The 22,255-nt window shown below is 26.9% G+C and overlaps 1 protein-coding gene across 1 annotated transcript; it reads left to right on the top strand.

The window, feature by feature from the left end:
• Window positions 1-17,662: 17,662 nt before the first annotated feature.
• LOC114120493 (tubulin beta-1 chain) lies at window positions 17,663-20,874 on the top strand. Its single transcript, XM_027982416.2, has 4 exons — window positions 17,663-17,856; window positions 18,940-19,048; window positions 19,121-19,316; window positions 19,674-20,874. The coding sequence occupies exons 1-4, from the start codon at window positions 17,800-17,802 to the stop codon at window positions 20,653-20,655; spliced, it is 1,344 nt and encodes a 447-aa protein (XP_027838217.1). The 5' UTR covers window positions 17,663-17,799; the 3' UTR covers window positions 20,656-20,874.
• Window positions 20,875-22,255: the final 1,381 nt, after the last annotated feature.

Consider the following 22,255-nt stretch of genomic DNA (forward strand, 5'->3'; position numbering starts at 1 on the left):
AGTAAAATTATATGCATAGGAAAAATTGTAATTAATTTCATTTTATAACAACTTTTAATTTTATTGTTTTATTAACAGCAAATTAAGTAAAGATTGTTGCATAGCAATCGCAATGAGTCAAATGCTCGATTTTTTTATTAATTTATCTTTAATATTTTAATTTGACAATTATCTTAAAACTGATTTATGTGATTTTTAAATAAAACACATTAAAGTTTTTCACCTTGTCATTTGTTTTCTAAGATTCGTCTTTTAAAAAATGCTTTGATCATAGGTAGGTATATTATGACGTCTGCAAGAAAGATTACTATAATATAGTCAAATGATTACCGCGACCATAAAATAATGACGATGAGTAACCAATGTGAACCATGAATCCATCTAGGACAGTCGGGTATATAGGTAAGTGGTAACACGATATCCTTTTATTCTGTGATATCGGCATACCGAGTGGGCGTATAGATGGTCAGATGGGTGCGCGGTGTTCGGAACATGACGTCGGAAATCCTTCGAAAATTGCGGAAGTTGTTTTTATCATATCGTTTCACCACCACCATTACTACTTGCCGAATAGACATTATTACCTTGAACATATGGCATAAAACGTACACCGTATAATAATGAAAATATTCTGTTATTCTGTTCCCGTCGCGGTAGTAGTGATTATTTGTATATGTATAGGTACTATACTTTGCGTTGTAATTATATTACAATAGGTAGATAAATTATATTTATTTACCTATATAATATGTTTATTGTTTATAGTCTACACCATACTAACCGTCCAGCCGTACCTATAAAAAAAATAAATTCGAATATTTTAAAAACCATTGATTATCAATTGTGAAGATACAATAACCGTTATACACAGTCAAAAATCAAATTAAAATAATTAAAAAAAAAAAATAATAATTTACGTAATTCAATATACCTAGTTAGTATTTGTTGTAACTTTTAGAAATTATATAGATACCTAAATTGTAGATAATATACTCCTGAAGACCTAAATATTTATATTTTTAAACATTAATGTTAAAAAATGGATACTTTGGATACAGTGGCTTACATAAGGTACTTATTAAGTACCTATACCTATGTCACTGTATACAATTATTATGAGTTATGGCTAATAATATGTACAATGCAACTAAGCGACAGTCTTAAATATTACGCAAACAATAATGATAAATCGATTTTTATTAATATATTTTTATTTTTATAGATATTTATAACTGCAGTCGTTTTGCTTTTTTATCTATATATTCAATTCGTAATAAACAATAAATTAATAATTTAAAATACTTACACGTTCATTAATAGTTTATATAGGTATATAACTTATTTTTTATTTTTTTATTGTTTTTATATATTTTAATTGATGTTGTTATTTTTCATGCAGACATAAAATTTTCAAAATATTTTTAGAATAGTATCTAAACATAAATAAAAACTTTTATATTTTATAATATACCCTTCCATCATTCGCAAAACTAGAAATGAAAATAAGGGTTATTTATTATATGTAACTTAAGGTATAGCAAGGGTAAAACAACAAAGCCAATTAAGTTAATACAATTTACAATTTACAATTAACATTTATTTTATTAATTTGTATTTAAATGTTTTAATATTAAAAAAAAACATAATAATAAAATAAAGACAAATACTACAATTTTATAAAGTAGATAATATGAAAATGTAACACAGGCTTAATAAAAAAAGTACACGTGCCGCCAGTTATTGCCATCCCTTGAGCTTTGGTTATTTTTAAATTATAAGGAATTATTACCTACAAATTATAATACTTAAAATTTATTATACTGGGTCTAAATTGTTTTTATTTTAATATAATATTATCCTGCGACCTGCATGCAGTGACTGTAGGACACCACGGGATAAAGAAACACACACATATACTTACATGCTTTGTTAAGCAGTTTGTTTACATTTTTAATAAAGTAGTTTTAGGATCTTCTTTATTTTCTGGTACCTATAGATAAACAAATACATAGGTAGTATATTGTATATGTATATATATATAGTTTTTTAATTTAAAAATAATTGTCAGTTTAGTATTTTGCACTAGTTATATCTACTATTAGTTACATCAATGACCCACCTTCTACTCCAATTTTATTACGAATCTAAATTCACGTCTGAATAATTACGATATTCTTAAATACAATTATAGGTAACTTTATAATAATATATTATATTATTACATATAACCTACATCCATATAATTTAAAAATTATTGTTAGGTTACGCCTCACCGTAAAAACCGTATAACATCTACATGGATACGACGATATAACGGCACTGCGTGTTGATAAGTCATTCAGAAGAGAGGGCCTTGGGTCATAGGTAGTGTATTATATTATTATATAGTATACTAAGGAGTTTAAGCATTTTAGCCTTGTATAGGTATTTATATACAGTTCATATATGTTATAGCCCTATACACATTTAGAGTTTTTCCTGTTTATATTCCTGTAAGCATATGAATATAAAATTTAAAAACTTAAATTACAATTAAAGTACCAAGAATAGTAGAATGAGTATAGCGCCAATAAACTGAAAATAGTTGTACAAATTCAAGTTCGAACACCTCTCGAAATTAAAGATAAACAATTTTAAAATAAATATTGTGAATTAATTTTAATGTATTTTTAAACCAAACCCCCTCCGAAAACATTTTCTACCTACGCCCATGATATTATATTATATTGTAATATATTGGTATCTATAATGGGTATAACATATTATAGGTACTATCAGGTGCGTATACAGAGGGTTTAGTGGTTAAATACGTCCACAAAAATAAAAAAAATATATGTAATATTAATTATTGTGTAAATTTTTTAAGAACCTCCGCCGAAATTTTTTTTTGTGTTCGTGCCTGTATATATTGAATAGTATCTTTTTCAATTATTTAATTTGATAGCTATACTAGGTAGGTAAATCTATATAGTATATACTCGTATCTTATACTATTATCTATACTCTATAGTAATTTAATTAAAAATTAATTGAAAATGTTGAAAATACTTTTTTTATTATTATTAGCTTCTAGTATACAACTACGATAGCTCAACAATTACTTATTAATTATTATGTTGAAAATACTTATCGTTAATTATTTTTTATGTGCTTATTTTATACAGTAAATAAAGTTCCACTTATTCTGAAATCAAATGCTTTGCTAAGACAAGTAAAGATAGATCATAAATTTATATCTAACGATTATCAATGATAATGAATTATCAGGGATTAAACTTATATAATATATTATATTCTGTGCTTATACATATAATAAGCTTTGTATAAGCAATTTAAAAGTATAAACCTACCTGTATATTAGGGAAATGTTCATGAGAATTTTGAATGACAGCAGGAGATGAAATTTATAATTTTGATTGAAATAAGCTGTTTAACAATTTATTTATGTAGTTACATATATTAACTGATAACAGTATATAAATACGATATATGTTATGAGTTATACTGTTATGTAAAATATAAATGAGTAATGACTTATGAGTTACGGAAGTATTTATCAAGTAGATCTAGTTCTTCATTTCCTCTCATTCCTTCTTAAAAAAAGATTCTATTTATAATAGAAGATACAGTTCACAGTTGAATGATAAATAATTGTTTATTTAGTGAACAATAATAAAATGTAACATAGGTAACTCTTAAAAGAGTTGTTGCTCTTAAAAGTTACAGTTTAGATGATTATGTATTTTTGATAGTTCGTATACAATTTATTTTAAGTATAATCTCATTAAAAAGGAGGAGGAGTTAATAGTATGTCTATGTCTGACATGTATGTATTGTGCAGTTATACTTTCTCCTTTTCGTGCGAAGCTCAATAATATAACGGTGCATATATAGAGAAGGGAGCACGTTGCAAGACAGAGAATAATATATGAGTTGCTATCGATATTCCACAACTTTCTCTTATTTACGGCTTATCACAGAAATATTATTGTAATACTTTTTATACTTTGAAAAATTGACTTATGAAGTTAAATGAACCTATACCTGATGGGTATACTCTTGTCTCTTAGACATGGTATTCATAATATTATAATTATTATTATAAAATTCTTTGTAAAATTATTATAGTACCTATCTCTATACCTATTATATTATAGAAGATAAAATATTGGCATTAAAAAAATATATACTATCGATTAAAACTAATTAAAATTTTTAAAACTACAATATAAAAGTTAATTATAAATTTACGGATAGTAGTTAAGTATAGCAGAGTATCAAATGTTTAATACAACATTCTACATACCTAAGATGTTCTTAAAGAAATTTTAGTAATATCTGCAAAAATACATATTATTAACCGCTTTTATGTTTTTTAATATACAAATTAAAATGTTTATGCAATTTTAGTATTCAAACAAAATCAACAATTTTTTTTTTAATTAAAAAAAAAAAAATTATTGGATGGAACTTGAAATTTTTTATTATGTATTACCATGATCTTATATTCATACAACTATATGTATAATGCACTAATGCGATACGTCGATATTGACTTATAAGTTAAGTGCGGATGCTATACGTGCTATACGTCCGGATGTGCAGTTGTCACTGTCTTATAAAAATACTTAAATACAACACAATCGACATTTGAGTGAATTAAAAACCTATCATTAAACTTAAAGGTACCTATAGGAACAATATTTAATAATTAAGCAAATTATCAATAAATTTAATCATAACTTGCTTACAAATGTAAAAACCATATTTAAACATAGATAATGTTCTTACATTTAAGTTTAATAATGGGTTAACAACACAAAATTAGTTCTATAATGAATGAGAATTTGCTATGTTATACATTTGTAAAATAGAGATTGGAGACGCCACGTCATGCCGTGGGTGTAGCGTCCTTGTAACTACTATAAGAATATTTTTTTGGGGGGGAGGGATAGGTTATACATTTTCATAGTTATATTTATGTATAATCTAACAAAAATTTTACACACTTCAATTATGGGATTATTTAATAAAATGCAATATTTTTAAACATTAATTTTTAGATAATATACCTATAAAAATATGAGTTTTATAATAATAAAATCTAAATTTTGGGAAGGGGGTGAATCCCTAATTTCTCTTTATGTCATTAACAGATTTAATGTTAAAGTATAATTTTGTGTCATCTGCAAACGAAAAAATATTAATATTATTTCTTATTAGTATATCAAGGGCCAGTAGAAGATAATTTATTTAATAAATAATATTAATGGTCTTAGATGAGAGCCCTGTGGAACATCCGAGGTCACTGGATAATCATCAAAGTAGTGAACGAGATACTTACAGACTATACGATTAGTGAGATAAGAGTGAAGCTAATTTAAAAAGTTACCTCCAAATCTGAAAACTTTTAATTTATGATAGTATAATAACAATGACAATTGTGACAGCTAGGTTAACCAATAATTTGGTATATAAGGTAATTATAATTATTACTTATTCGAATTCCAAATATATCTCTTAAGTCGTGACTCGTGACAAAGTTTTGTCGGTGTCTTTCGAAACTTTCGAATTGGTTTTAAGCGACGTCACATATTTTATTGTGGCGCCTAGTAAGTGGTACTAGTTTTCTGCTATTGCATGTTTTCCGCAGGCGTCAGGCTATTGATTTTATTTCTGTTGCTAGGACCCATGGACCAGAAACAAAGCTTACTCATAGGTCTAATAAAATGATGACTCACGTTGCGACATAAACCGACGTGCGTGTGTCGACTTGTTTGCATGCAACTTAAACTACATTTATTGAAACCGTAGAATATTAATATAAGTTGATTATGTGAATTATACTGGCTGATTCTTTAGAAGTCAACACTCATTACATCAAAAAGTATTTTTTACCTTTATGAAAAATGTTTACTACTTATTATTGTTATCAATTAATCATACTTAAAGTTTTTTATTTTTTTGGTTTATAACATATTTTTAATTTAATACTCAGAGAATCTTAATGTAAAAATACCGAATTTTTAACGCATAATAATTTAGTTATAGTATTTATATATACTTAAAGTTTATGGTTGATTAGAATAGTATATAGCCATATAGGTACTATAGTTTTGCGGAATACCGTTATGTATAATATACTAATCAATCATTTGATGTTGAATTATCATACATTTATACTTACCATACATCAAAATTCTTAAAAAATATATCCTTTTATATGAAACTTAAAATGAATAAACATTTTTCATAATAATGTGAGTGTTAATTTATTAAAGAATTTCAATCATTGTATAAAATTAATGTTTAAAATATCATTATTTACATTCATTTATTGTACTTATAATCAGTAATATAATAGTGATATACTATATATATTATAATTAATACATACAAATTATATATTATACTAGGTATAATTATAAAACAAAAATTAGGTTTGAAAATGAGTATTCGAGAGGATTTATTATGCTTACTACTAATATAGAATAAATTCTATAAAAAATTATATTTAGTAATTTATTATTAATTTTATAATTTAAAAAACTGAATAATAATATGTTTTAACTGTGATTCAAATCGTTGCAAAACAATTATATAAACACAGTTCGTAATTTTAGAAATTAGTCAGTCCTATAAGAAATAACCTGTATATAAATAGTTACCAAAATTGGAATGAATGTTAATATTTTCTTAAAAAGGATTGGTCTGAATATGTAACTAAACCATATACATATTATATACTATAAACTCGAATGGAAACATGCCTATCTAAAATAGTCGTTAGTATCCGAAGCTTCTAAGTAAAATAATCATGATTTAATGATTTTTGTATAAATAATGAATATGTATTATCTATTAAAACTACTATTATATTTATTCGCGTTGTATATTTATAATATCTTTATAATTTAAATATTTCTTAAGCAATCAAACAATAATACAATTTTGAATTTAACAAAATATAATTAATAATTAACAAGTTTAAATAATAATGTATCACGTATCGTTGTTATAAATAAAGTATAAAGTAGTATTTTGTGTGATTATCTCATATTTATTTATTATTTAATACAGAAATAAACCTGTAACGAGTTCCAAACTTTTGGTGTCCAAGTTTGTAAAATGATTAGTGTAAAATGTATATTTTGTTCATTTAATCTATAGAATCTAGATAATTATATACTTCATAGTTGATATAAATATATAACACCAATTCACTATATTTATTAACAGTGTTATTATAAAAATTTGATATTTGTGTTTTATTTTAAATGTAAAAAAATATAATCTAACATCTAAATAATTTCTACTTATAGATACTTATTACTTATCATATACCTATTTAGAGTTATAATTTAGTCGGTATAAAGAATATAGCCAATAAAGGTTATCGTCAATGGACGTACAATCGTGCATCATAATTTTGGTAGGTACCTATGTATAATAATTGTTTGTCGAATGACGAATTTTGAATAAATATTATAAGGTACCTACCTAAAATATCATACCAACTCAACTATACACTGCGTGTGTAGTGACGCAAACAAACGCGTGCACACACATACTTAATACAAATATACATAATATTCAAGTATATAAGGTATTAACTTAACCAGCTATAACGCTTGCACGCATGTCTGTATAATAAGCAATGAATGAAATAAATAACCACAGCACAAGATGCATTTGTGCATTGTAATTTAATTTTGGTAATACAGATGAGTGTAACACGTTACACATATCATACTGTTATTGTTGACATTGTTGTATTATGAATTCAAAATAAATAATATTATTATATAGATAATTATAATTTATAGGTACTTATGTTATTCACACACATTGTACGAAATACCTACGATAAGACGTACACATTTACACGTACTAAAATAGTATTTATACTATCATAACATATATACTGTTGTATGCTGTATAGTATAGTGAAGTGCGAAAGGCTTTTTCGAAAACAAGACCGAGGATGACGGTCAGTCTATATACGGGCAAAGCTATATAGTGGCAAGTGGGTAGGCTTGGTCGTGTGCGTAGGTCGTTTACCTACTGCAGCGCGATGTGATAATCGTCGAACCAGCAAACACACTGAGAACGTGGCCTTATATGGTTACATACACTAGTACGTGTTTCAATATTTTTACATTATTTTCATACCCGTCGCCGCACTGATTCAACATAAATATATATATCCCGTTAAATTTCCGTTTCGCTATTTTTCACATATATATATATAATATATATATATATACAAAATAACATAACATTATACCAGATGTTTTATCTTTTAATATTGATTAATGTCATCTGTGAAAGTCTTACGGGTAGCACCATCATCGCTTGCACAGATGAAGATTACCATACATGATTTTTTTTGCTTGACGTTTAGATCATATTTATTTATATGTTTGGATCGTAAAATATATATAGGTTTATGGTGTGTATCTATGTATTATGCTGAACATTTTTAATATATTTATTTTTATCTTAGAACAATATGGTTATAAATACACATTACACAAAATATAATGACATCTCTAGAATGTGGTTCTAAAATAAGTCAATTTTCAGTCGGTTTCGTAAATAATTTGTATGATTATTCATTTAATTTGATTTTATATTTTACAATCATAAGACCCGAAAAAAACTATTAAAAGTTCAGGATTGTCGATCATTTACATTTATTTATAATCTGTAGTTTTTAATCAAGTGGATAATGAGTAAACAATGTTTATTAATAACTAATAAGCCTTATGGTGCATAAGTATGTGAGCTACATTACTTTAGTATAATTTTTTTTCCTCGATATATTATATTAAATATTTGTATATACAAAAATTATTTGCTTTTAAATTACAGCCTGGGTTATTATGTTTGTTATTTTCTTTTTTATTAATTAATTGTTTTAACATAACAATTTTCTTTTAATAAAGTTGAGGATTATTAACTCTGTTAAACATTTAGTTATATCATATTATCATATTGTGTATACACTATACATTATACATAAACTTAAATAATAAATTTAAGAAGCCCTTTCTACGTTGTAAAAACATTTTTCTATTAAGACATTTAAATACTTTTAATAAAAAAAAAGTTAGTTTTTGAACTTATGACCTACTTTACATGAGGAAATTTTACGACAAATTGGAAAAATTAGATGATACCTAGTATTAATTTTCACGCAGTTCAGCTAGCCATTTTAAGTTCTAAAAAATAAATTAAAAAATAGTATTCCTCGTAAAATGAGAATTTTACTTAATTATAGAGATTTCTAACTTTTTTAGATTATTCAGCTTACAACTTTTAGTTTGACAAAAAAATCTCAAATTATTGTTTTATTATTGAAAATAAAATGAAAATTTTGACTTTTATGAAAAATATCGAAATTGTTAAAAACAGTCTATCAGATAGTCAGATGGGTGATACCAGATGGTTGTCATACAGTCCGGTATCTATATAACAATACTATGAAGTGATTCAAGGTTAGTTTGTGACGCAATATCATTTTTAAACAATCATAGGACATACATTTTAAGTTTTGTGACTACCATAAAGCATGTTAAAAATGTAATTGTGAAAGGAATCTGTATATTTTTATTTTTATTGTAAGGTATAATCTTTTATTATTATTTTAACTGTAAACTACCTTTAATATACTAACATAATATTGACATACACAATAGTCTTATATATATATATAAATATATAATATTATACATAGTAGTCTCTACTCTCTATCTATAAACTATGAAAATATTAAATATTGTTGAACATAAATTACATCTTATTATAGGTATCTTAGTCATCATATTACTGTGTATAAATACCTAACTATGGTTAATTAAGAATGCAATGCTCGAAAAATTGATTGTACTGGTTTTATCTAGACCGAGGTTTATTAAACTAAAAACTAGCTGGAATTCTGCAAAATGATTTTCATATCAATAAAAGGTTTAAGACTTCTGTGTAGCGTAGATAATAGATTTATATATTTTGTAATAATAAATAAATTACTTGGAGATAATAGTTATAAATTTCTGATGGTACATGTATAAATTTATATTTATAAGACTATAACTGTAGTCAATGATTATTGGTGATTATTATTATACTTGTGTGCTTTTATTACTTATTGGTTTATACCTACTTTATAGTAAAAAAAAAAAGTGTTTTAAAAGGATGTATTATAACCTAACCTAACCCCTTTCCAAAATTTTTTTATCGCTATATTACTAACTACAAACGTATAACACGGCAATTTTGTGTTCAGAAGAATCAATTTGGTGTTGTTAGCTTTGTTAATGCTAAATTGAATTGACATATAAGCAAACTTAAATGTAAGAATATTATCTTTGTTTGTGCATTGGTTTACTACAATATTTTAATTTTTAAGTGAGTCAGAAGCATTTTTAAATTGTAATATTTTACATACTCATAAATTATAATGCGCTTAAATATTAAAATATCCAACGTGAAAAATGACGTAAAACTACACAGATAATATTCTGCTTACATTTAAGTTTGATAATGACTCAATTATCTCTAATGTTTAAGTTTACAACACAAAATTGGTTCTATTGAACGTCGATTTGATATGTTGTTCCTTGTACAGTTGTACGTTTGTAAGTCTGAGACTATACATAATATGTAAAGATATAGGCAAATTGCATTGTGGTTATTATTATGTTTGATTATTGTGATCGATATAAGTTTAATTATGATAATATATATTTTGTTTTATAATTATACAATTGTGTGTATTTGCATGAAAATCAATAACTTTACTTAGATATATCGGGTATATGAATAAAAGTTAAATAGGTAATTTGGTTAAATAATTGACTAATAATATATACTATTATTATACCTATGTATTATTGCAATTATTTTCAAAGTTATGAAATGTATAGGAAAAAGAAAATGAATATAAAAGTTGTGTTAATTAATTTTATTTTTAGTTAATACTTTATACAGATAAAACTAGAAATTATGAATTAAATATTTAAATAATTTATAAAACATTTAGTGTTTAGTTTTTTGCTTATTTTTTGTAACTGGTTTTTTAAAATTATTTTACAAAAACTTTTACAATGAACCACATTTTAATAATTTTTAAAAAGTATGGCTTATCTCGTATTTTTCTTGTTTACACTGAAATTATAATGTACCTATAGGTTTACACTTTTAACTATTTATTATCGATATACCTAATATATACAATGTATATTATACATAGCTACCTACTATAATTAACATACTAATATACATATTTAAATATTTTACTGCCTATACCTAAATTACTTCAGTGTTTTAAGATTTACCTGAATATGAAAAAAATATTTATGTACCTGCATTTATATTATTTACATTTAATTTATACATAATATGATATATCTATTTAAATTTTAAATCAATAGGTATGCTACTATCATTGCAGTACAGCATATTATGTAGATTAGTATAAGTCGTTAGGTATAGGTAGGTATAATTTTTTATATACATTCTATACATTAATGTTTAGGTAATTTAAATTCTGTACTGTATATTATGACTTTAACAAATTACAAGCAATTTAGTTTCCTTTTAGATTCATAATCTACGTCTATTTAAACTGCTATGGGTGTATTTTTATTTCGATTTTTACTTCTGTGATTTTTGTAGACATACATAGGAATGTATGTTAAAAAAATTTGACTTTTTTTTTCTTCTAATAGTTGATGATGTATACAGGGCCGGCGGAAGGTAGGGGCGGCCTGAGTGAAAGCCCAGGGCGGCAATTTTTATCTAAATACCCATGCATAGGCGGCATTTTAGCATTTATTTAGTTTTAATAGAGAGGCATTTATAATTTAGCCCAGGGCGGCAAAATAGCTAGCACCGGCTCTGGATGTATACTCAACATATTTTTATTTATGTGTAATAGCTGAGCAATACATTTTAGGTAATTATTATTAGAGATGAGAACGTAAATATTTAATACTCGTATTATCTATTGGATTATTATAGGCTATGTCCCATGTACCTTATATGATTTACTGAATTTCTATAATATAGAAGTAAGTATAGAAAATTGTTCTATTTCTATCATTACTTTTTGAAATATATTATATCTTGATGAGCTTATGAGTTATAATAATATAAACACTGTCAATTATAAAGTTAGGTATACCTTGGTCGTATTATTACCTATATTGCTGATAATTTTACATCAAACGTATGGATGTTTGAGTCGTTTGAGATAATTTTATAATACATGTTGTATAGGATATGACATTACCAAGGTCCTCACCCACTATGATTCAAGTAATGTATTTTAAATTGTGGGCGGCGATTCAACTCCTACTTGAAGTTAAAATAATTGTTCAATTTCCGTCATCCGTTATTGGTGGAAAAGGAGCGCCTCCGTTAAAATAAAAAAAGCATATAACTATATCTTCGCATGACTTCCTTAGACTAAACGAACAATTACATAGATTGTACAATAGGTACCGTATTAAATAGACAATGTTCATATACTTATGCAATATATAGTATTTTAGAATTTAGTAACACCCAAAAATAATTAAACTTCTTATAAATCTCAAGGCATGATGTATATAAAATTATATGAACATGTTAAATTATGTAGCTTAAACGAAGTAAAAAATATTTATACTAATATATTTAGTAAAATAAATAATAACAGAAATATAAAAATATGATTGAGACACAAATTTTAAGCACAAGCTTCTGCAGAATTATTTTTGTAGGTAGGTACAGAGTTTGCACCCGCTCACCTATTTGTTGTTAAAAGTTTTCTCTGGCCTAAACCAAAATTAAATAAAATCATAGATATGTGTTTTAAATCTGTTATTATTGAGACAATATTTTTATAATTTTGTTTTTTAAATTCTGAGTCTAGCAAATGAAATGAAATTAGTTTCAGAAAGGTGTTTGTTTATTTTTATGTGTCTACCTGTATTACTTTTAGGAAAAATATAAATGCTTCAATCTTTAACTTTGAGGATGGTTTCCATTTTTCTGGTACAAAATTTAATCTAGTAGGTACTTTGAAAATAAATCACGAGATACATTTAGGTAATATAATTCATATTATGTACAGTATGTACAGTGTACACACGTTATAATTTATGTATACTAGTTTTTTGATAAAATTGAATATTTTATTTTACTGTAATTAAAAAACGAATAATTATAAATAATTATAATTTTTTCCAAATATTTACAAAAGCATTTTTTAGCAATTAAATAATTTTGTTTGGAATTTTTTTAATTTATGTTTTTTTCGTTTTTATTGTAGAGACAAAACGCTTGAAAATATAATAAAAGATTAATAAGCTATTTTCATACAGATCTTTAAAAACAACAAAACTACTAGTTACTTTTGTTTGATTGGCTTTTAAAGTTTCAATTTTGAAAACTTTAAAGTAAATACCTTTTTCGATGTATTTTAAGTGATGTATGATGTTATGAATAACTTATGATTAACATTATATTAAAATTAAAATTTTTGAATTATAATTTTAACTATACAATAATTTCCAAGTATTATAGTGGTTTTATTAAAATTTGAATATTAAACACTTACAAAAAGTTGTGCCTAATAACAATGAACTTTTAAATTGTTATAAGTATAAGTTCAATAAGTTCATAAAAGATAACTTAAGAGAAACGGCAATCTACTACATTTTTGATTCAATAAAATGCATTTTATTAGCATTTATAGAAAAAAACTTAAATATAAAAAAATAAAACGTCTAAAAATAGCTTCAAAAGGAATCAAAATATTTTTTAAATTTTATCATGTCTAGAAAATTCTATAATATATCAATCATTTTCGAATTGCGACAAAATATATATTTGATTTAGTTTAAAGCTACAGTTTTTTTTGTAAATACTAAATACCTATGTATAATAATTATTAATTATATCCTCGTTTTTCATAATTCTTTTTTAATTTTTCTAAATAGTTTGTTAACCTTTTAAAGTACCAATATTAGATACAATTTAGTAGTAGATTTACCCATCGTGTAGACGGAGCATTTTTATACCTATAATTTTTAAAAGGTGTTGACAGATGCCAGACACAATTGATATCCACATCACGCTATACCTATATTATAGTGTGTTTAACTTCATACATTGATTTGGAGTGGGCGGAGTTGTAAAAATTGATCCGTGGATTTAGAATGTATTATAAAAGTAATAACTAATAAGTATCTTTAATAGCTAATTTTAATAATGAATAGCTAATAGATATTACAACAATAATGCATTACATACATAAGGGCTAAGTTCTATAAATAAATAAAACCTAGCCTATATAGGTGTACTCGACTAATTAACTATATAGTCATATCTACTGTTGTAATAATCGTAAGCGGGATGTCCGTTCAAGTGGAAAAAAGTTAAATAATAATATATACAAAATCTACAATGAACAGTATAACTTTTGGCGGTAGATATGCCTGAAGCTAGTAAGCTACTGTTAGCAATATAATATTATATAATTATAATACATAGGTCCTTGATAATGCATCGAGAGGAAGTACTTATGCGTGTATATAGTAGATTACAATAATATATTAATAATTACCTATATGATAAACATATTTAAGTAATAATTATATTATAACGGATTATTTTTTAATAAACACAATTGTCGGTATTTTTATAGAATTAATATTAAAATAAATTATTATATGTGTACGTGCTATTTTATAAGTACGGATTATAAGTTATAAGTAATAATTATAATTTACAGCCAGTCATATTCTTATGTGTAGAGTATATACTAAAGAGTAATATTTAAAAACAATTTTAAATCTGTACGATCGTTATATAGTCAATCAAGTTCATATATTTTTTTCATTTCATTCATAATAATAAACTAATAACTTTTATCATAATATATAATTATGTAGGGTCATCTTCACTATAATAACACGTATACTATTAAACTAATATGACTTATAAGTTATAAGGTAGGTATTGTGGGAGTACCTATGTAAAACTAACTATATTTAATTATTGTTGTTTATTATATATATACACACACATTTATGTATAAAATAATCAACGGTTTTTACAAACATAAAACATTTATGTTAGTATAAATGTTTTATGTTTATTATATGGGTCCTTATGTTTTTTTAGACTTTACACTTAAGACTTAGTAGTTAATACCTACCGTTACAATTGCACACACATAAATAAGTATATTATGGTAAATACGTTTATAGATGGGATTTAACAGTGTATGAAAAAATTTAAAGGTATTAAGTCTAATATTTATTTATTCGTCAAACAATTAAATAGCTGACATTGAATCCGCATAATTTACTTATTGGTGTATGAATAATTGAATTAAATAAAATTAACATCATGTGACTTGTACCTTTCGTCAAATTATATTATTTATATTCCATTTAAATGTCTGGGTGGCGCCAAAAGTATTATTTAAAGGGCATGGGTTCATGGTGTTTGCATGCAATTATATCAGAACAGTCACTAGTAACAACTACCCTTCAAACAAATAGGGAGGTAATAAAAGAAATTATTATTATAGCTATATCGCCTGTTAGCCACATTATAATATTAATATACCTATACCTACATGAAAGATATAGGTATATACGATATAATATGTATTTCATAGTTACTTGCATATTAAAATGTTGACAATAATTGACTATTATATCTACGTCTATACAAAAACCCTCTTTTGTCGTTATAATTACTATTTACGTAAAACTGGGGAACCTTTTCACCCTAAAATAAAATATTGCATTATGGCCATGAATCATGGTATTAAAATTAGATCGGCGCCGGTGATTCCATGTACCTAGCTGTTACGCATTATATTGATCTTATTTAACATTTTTTAAATTTATTTATTATTAGGCTTTTTTTCATAGTACCTAGGTAATTTATAAATAATGCAGATACCTTAAACGTGTAGGCAAGTTTTCATGATTATTATTTATAAATATCAGTGTTGTATTAATTACGTTTAGTAAGATAAAAAAATAAAAACGTTGGTTTTTAATATTATATTATAAATTATTAATTTATTGTAGCCTACAGGTACAAATAGTTATTAGTTGTTACCTATAGTATTGTGCTACTTATTAACACAATATTATCCAGTTCATTCATAAAGTCTCAAGATGAAAAATAACACTAGGTAGGTGCCAATGAATAAGAATTTGACCTTGAAGTATTTTTTTATAGAAACTACCGAAATAAAACCCAATTGTGTCAGTATTAAGTTTTTGTAAAATATATCGAAGGTAAAATTATGTATTTACGTTCATACTTTATAGATATAAACAACATATTTCATAGGTAAAGCAATTTAGCTACTAAGATATTAATAAATGCGTTTTAAGAGAAAGTCGGAAACTTTAAAAACTCGAATTCAAGTATGGATATAGAAAAATAGTAACAAAATTATGAAATTACTAGGCATGTGTTTAGTTTATAGGTAATTACTAAAAAGTTTATAGTTAAAATAAAAGTTTAAGTTATTACAAGTTTAACGAATTAGATAATGTCAATAACCGATGGGCATCATTTTGCAACGTAATTTGAACGTTATTTTTTTTTGAAAGTTACTTTTTGATATTTTACATCGGATTAAATTGATAAGGTAGGTAGATGAAACTGATTCCGAGGTACAAAGGTATAATAGGCACCGATGTCCAACAGTTGTTGTAAAATAATTATGTAATATCCAAGAATTATTTATCTGTTCAAATGAATTATTATCGCTGTGCGTATACTCGTACAGTATAATATACACTTATCTATAGAGTTAAGGAACAACCACAAACAAAAGTTATTATTTTTTATCAATTTCCTGTTACACTCGAGTGCCTATAATATACATTGTGTATACACAGTCGTAATGGGTTAATAATTAAGATCGTTTGTTGTGCGAGGCATCGAAAACCGTTAAATACGATTGTTTACTTTTGAATTTTAATCAACGATTATGGCCGTACGTAATCGTATAGATAAGACACACACGATCGAACGTTAACATCAGGAGTCAGGACGTAATCACGACAGATTTTTTAAGTCGTTGCGTTTTTTTTTTTCAAACAATAAACACACCGAAATAATGGCAATAACGCCGTGTGAGAAAATACAAGAACGAAATAATATTATTCTTCTTCGAAAAGTTAACAGAATAGAGAGCTGTGAGCAAAGAGAGAGAGAGGGAGAGGAGAAGAGTCGTGGACTAGAGCGAGAGAGCACTGCACTTTTAACGATCGAATACGTTAAATTTCCGTTAAAGGATAGAGCGTAGGGGGAAGTAGACAGACGGTTGTCGGCGGCGTCGGGGCAGACGTCGTAAACAATCGCATCGAATGCGGTGCGCAATGCGCGGCGGTGCGTTGGCCGACGCCCAAAACGGCGAGCGGCACGCGATTAACGATTGGGTTATTCAAATTCAAAAAAGCGACGGTGCGCCGTGCGGGAGGTGGGTGAAAAAAAAACCAAAGGAAACAACGAGAAAAATCGTTATTTCGGCGCGTTTGCGTTGGCACCACTGTGGCGACCGGCCAATCGGAACGCCACAAGGGCGTCGGTCGGAGCGGGGTTGCTGGTGCGTCGCCAACGCCACAAAACCGACAAAACCCGTGCCGTAGCCATTTTATTTCTCTGTAGCGTTCGAGACGGTCGCCGTGCTGTATCTCAACAATCAACTCAAGCTTCTCACTCGAGCACTTTTAATTTTTTTAAACTTTTTTATTTACACTTCAACCTTTAACCATGAGGGAGATCGTACACATTCAAGCCGGTCAGTGCGGAAACCAGATCGGAGCCAAGGTAAATATTCTAAAAGCTAAGCGGCGTTCGGTCTGATCGTTAGCTCAAACATGGCGGTCGGGTCAAGATACTTTGCGGTATCTTGCCGGTGTTTTTTTTTTTTTTTAAACTTCGCGTTTTCAAATTTTTTTTGGGTACAAACCTTTAACAACAATTTTTATTTTCAATTATATCGTTTTACTGACACTGAATTGGTAGTTTTTTTATTTGTTAGTTTATACGTGTATAATGTATATACATACACGCATAATATACGCGATCTTATCCTAACCGGTTTTCAAATCGTAGCGTGGTCAAGTTTGAAAGTCAACAAAGGATGCGGTCAGTGTATCTGATGGCAAAAACCGTTATCGCGGGAATCGCCTACTTTTTCTTGTATAATTTCGTTGATTTATAAGCGTTTAATATTGAATAAATTAATTTATTCTTAATTTTATTGTTTATTTTTATTATATAAATATTCACTTAATGCTGAAATATTGAGTACTGAATTTTGGTAATAGTTTTAACAAACTTATACTTAGGTTATATATCAATTAGTACTTTTTAACTATTCCATGTTTAGAATTGGTAAATTGATGACAATTTTATTAATTAATATTAAACAGATATTATATAAACTAGATAGAGCTAATGTATTCCACTTATGGTTTTAATTTGTATGACCCACTAACTTTGTAAGATGCTTAAATTGCCATTCAAGGCAGATAATTTCATTACTATTTTAATTTGTAATTTTTATTATTTCCTTTTAAAGGTTATACTGTATGATATAAATTTATTTGGACTAGCTTCATATTTTTTATGCATCATAAGTCAACCGTAACATAATAATTATTATATGTTTTTACTTGTTTTAATATTAAAATATTCTTTACTTAATTAAGATTATGAATAGACAAAATATTATTTTTCAAAGTCGTTAAATTTCACATTGGTTTTTATATTGCCTAATTAAATTTTTTATTTAAGTGATAATTTCAAAATTTTAACTGCCTTTTTGATATTACCTAATGTATAAATATATAAACCTTAATATAGCGCCCTTTTAAATGTATTAATTTTATTTTATAATTTTTTTAGTTCTGGGAAATCATTTCTGATGAACACGGCATTGACCCAACTGGAGCCTACCATGGAGACTCTGATCTCCAATTGGAACGTATTAATGTATACTACAATGAAGCCTCAGGTAGTGTTTTCTTTCGAATTGATAGTTCTTAAATTCCAATAATTATTTAACTAATAATAAATAAAATTAAAGGTGGAAAGTATGTACCCCGTGCCATCTTGGTCGATTTGGAACCTGGTACCATGGATTCCGTCAGATCTGGACCATTCGGTCAAATTTTCAGACCAGACAACTTTGTCTTCGGACAGTCTGGTGCTGGAAACAATTGGGCCAAAGGTCATTACACAGAAGGTGCTGAGCTTGTAGATTCAGTATTAGATGTTGTCAGGTAAGTTATCTATTATTACTAGAATGTAACTATTAAACTACTTAAATTATTGTGTTTATTCTAATTTGTTTTTTTTGAACATCTAATTTTAAACTATTTTCGATGATAAAAGAAATTTTTATAAATTTATTTGGAATTTCATAAATTGTTCATTTTAATCATAATATGTGTTAAAAATGCAATGTGAATGAATTCTTTTACTATAATTTATTTTTACTTACCTAATGTTCTCAATGTTGGATACTATTATTATATCATTATTTATGATAAATTTTTCATTTTTGTTTTTACTTTTAATTATTAATTAATATATTGTAACTATTCTTTTTTAAAGTTTAATGTATTTTTTTCTTATAGGAAAGAAGCTGAGAGCTGTGATTGTCTTCAAGGTTTCCAATTGACACATTCCTTGGGTGGTGGTACCGGTTCTGGTATGGGAACCTTATTGATCTCCAAAATCCGTGAAGAATACCCTGACAGAATTATGAACACATACTCTGTTGTACCCTCTCCTAAAGTATCAGACACTGTTGTAGAACCCTACAATGCTACCCTTTCAGTTCACCAATTGGTTGAAAATACTGATGAAACCTATTGTATTGACAACGAAGCCTTGTATGACATTTGCTTCCGTACATTAAAACTCACAACACCAACATATGGTGACTTAAACCACTTGGTCTCTTTGACCATGTCTGGAGTTACCACCTGTCTTAGGTTCCCTGGTCAACTTAATGCTGATCTCCGTAAACTCGCCGTCAACATGGTTCCTTTCCCCAGGTTACATTTCTTCATGCCTGGTTTCGCTCCTCTCACATCTCGTGGAAGCCAACAATACCGGGCACTAACTGTACCCGAACTTACCCAACAAATGTTTGATGCCAAAAATATGATGGCAGCATGTGACCCACGACATGGACGTTATCTAACTGTAGCCGCTGTATTCCGTGGCCGTATGTCCATGAAGGAAGTTGACGAACAAATGTTGAACATCCAAAACAAAAACTCAAGCTACTTCGTTGAATGGATTCCCAACAACGTTAAAACTGCAGTGTGTGATATTCCTCCAAGAGGTCTGAAAATGTCTGCTACATTCATCGGTAACTCCACAGCTATCCAAGAGTTGTTCAAGAGAATTAGTGAACAATTCACTGCTATGTTCAGACGTAAGGCTTTCTTACATTGGTACACTGGTGAAGGTATGGACGAGATGGAATTCACTGAAGCTGAATCTAACATGAATGATTTAGTATCTGAATACCAACAATACCAAGAAGCTACTGCTGATGAAGAAGCTGAATTCGATGAAGAACAAGAACAAGAAGTTGATGAAAACTAGACTTCTTTTAAACAATTAGCTTATAATTTAATTTTTGTTACATTTTTTTTAAAAAAAAAATTCTGTATATTAATCCATTATTTTTTTATACTTATGCTTTTTCATTCCATGAAACATTTTCCTCGTACTAAAAAACACTGCTTTTTTATTTTAAATTATTATAATTGAACAATATAGCTTTATGAGATTAAAATTTAAAATTATTTTCAAGCACATGAATATTATTTGTATTTCATTGCTTTGATATATTATATTATCAAACCTTTCAGTTTTTTTATAAGCAGATGGGTAATTAGGGTACTAATGTATTGACATAATAACTAGTGATATATATAATATATATATTTATCATTATAAATAAATTGTACTGCTACCTGATTTGAGATATTGATATGTTTAATTAGGTATTTGAATATCGTACGCTAGTAGTTATAATATTGGTACTTTGATTTAATTTAATTTTATCATTGTGGCTTGTTTAAAAGTGAAATTAATGAATTGTGTGTTTAAAATATTCAGGAATAAATGGTGTGACCTTGCATATCCATTTGGATTTGTAGCATACTACAAAATTGTGCATTAGAATGGAAAATAAAGGATTATTATGCTACTCATTTATATTACTGATTGTGACTCACCATGCACAGAAGGTGTTGCTTCATTGTGGTGTAGTACGTTTCCTAGATAGCGCTACACCTACATGTATTGTCACTGTCGAATTTTCATTCAGCGGAATTAACTTTAATAATGTTCAATTAGGTTTAATGTTAAATATTAGAATTAATTTACCTATTATCAAACTTAAGGTAGTATAGCGTCCCCTAGGCTTTAATTAATATTTTAATTTTTAAAATTAGTTATAGTTGTGCCAAATATTAAAACTAAAATGTTCAGTAATTCGCTAACTCTATCTAAAATCATGATACTCATATCTTACGAGCTATCGTCGACCGATAATCACCACGGCATCACTCACCTATGTTATGCCTTGAACCCACTATACTAAAATTTAAATATTTAAAATGATCGACGACAGTGGTCTTCTCTGCCGCATGATATATTATCTTGTTCGATATTGTCTCCCATCGTGTAAAAGTTACACGTCTCAAACAATATTAGGTATTTTAAAATTATTTTTATATCGGGCACACCATTTTGTGAAAAGTGAAAGATTCAGGCTTAAATACTCCACTTTTTCGTTCTGATTACAATATTGATGATTAGACGTCATATCCCCAGATGTTTTATTAAATCGCGTAAATTCATATTTCATTTTTATACACTTATTTACATACTATATATATATATATAGACATAAAGTTGTATTCTTATTTTGAATTTATGATTCCATTATCATTAGCACAACAGTTGGTATACCAACTATAATATAATATATATAATATACATATCATTTTAGTATATTATATTACAATAGTAAACAAATATGTAACTGCTCGCAGTAGATACAGCTAATCCTAATACCCAGACGAGTAGATGTGTGTGTTTCGTTGTTGAGTATAATTGGATTTGACGATAGATCAATAGTTCATAGCATAAGAAAAACAATTTCGAGCGTAGACTGTCAGCCTAGGTATATAAT

This window comes from Aphis gossypii, chromosome 2 (assembly GCF_020184175.1).
Source record: "Aphis gossypii isolate Hap1 chromosome 2, ASM2018417v2, whole genome shotgun sequence".
Taxonomy (NCBI): domain Eukaryota; kingdom Metazoa; phylum Arthropoda; class Insecta; order Hemiptera; family Aphididae; genus Aphis; species Aphis gossypii.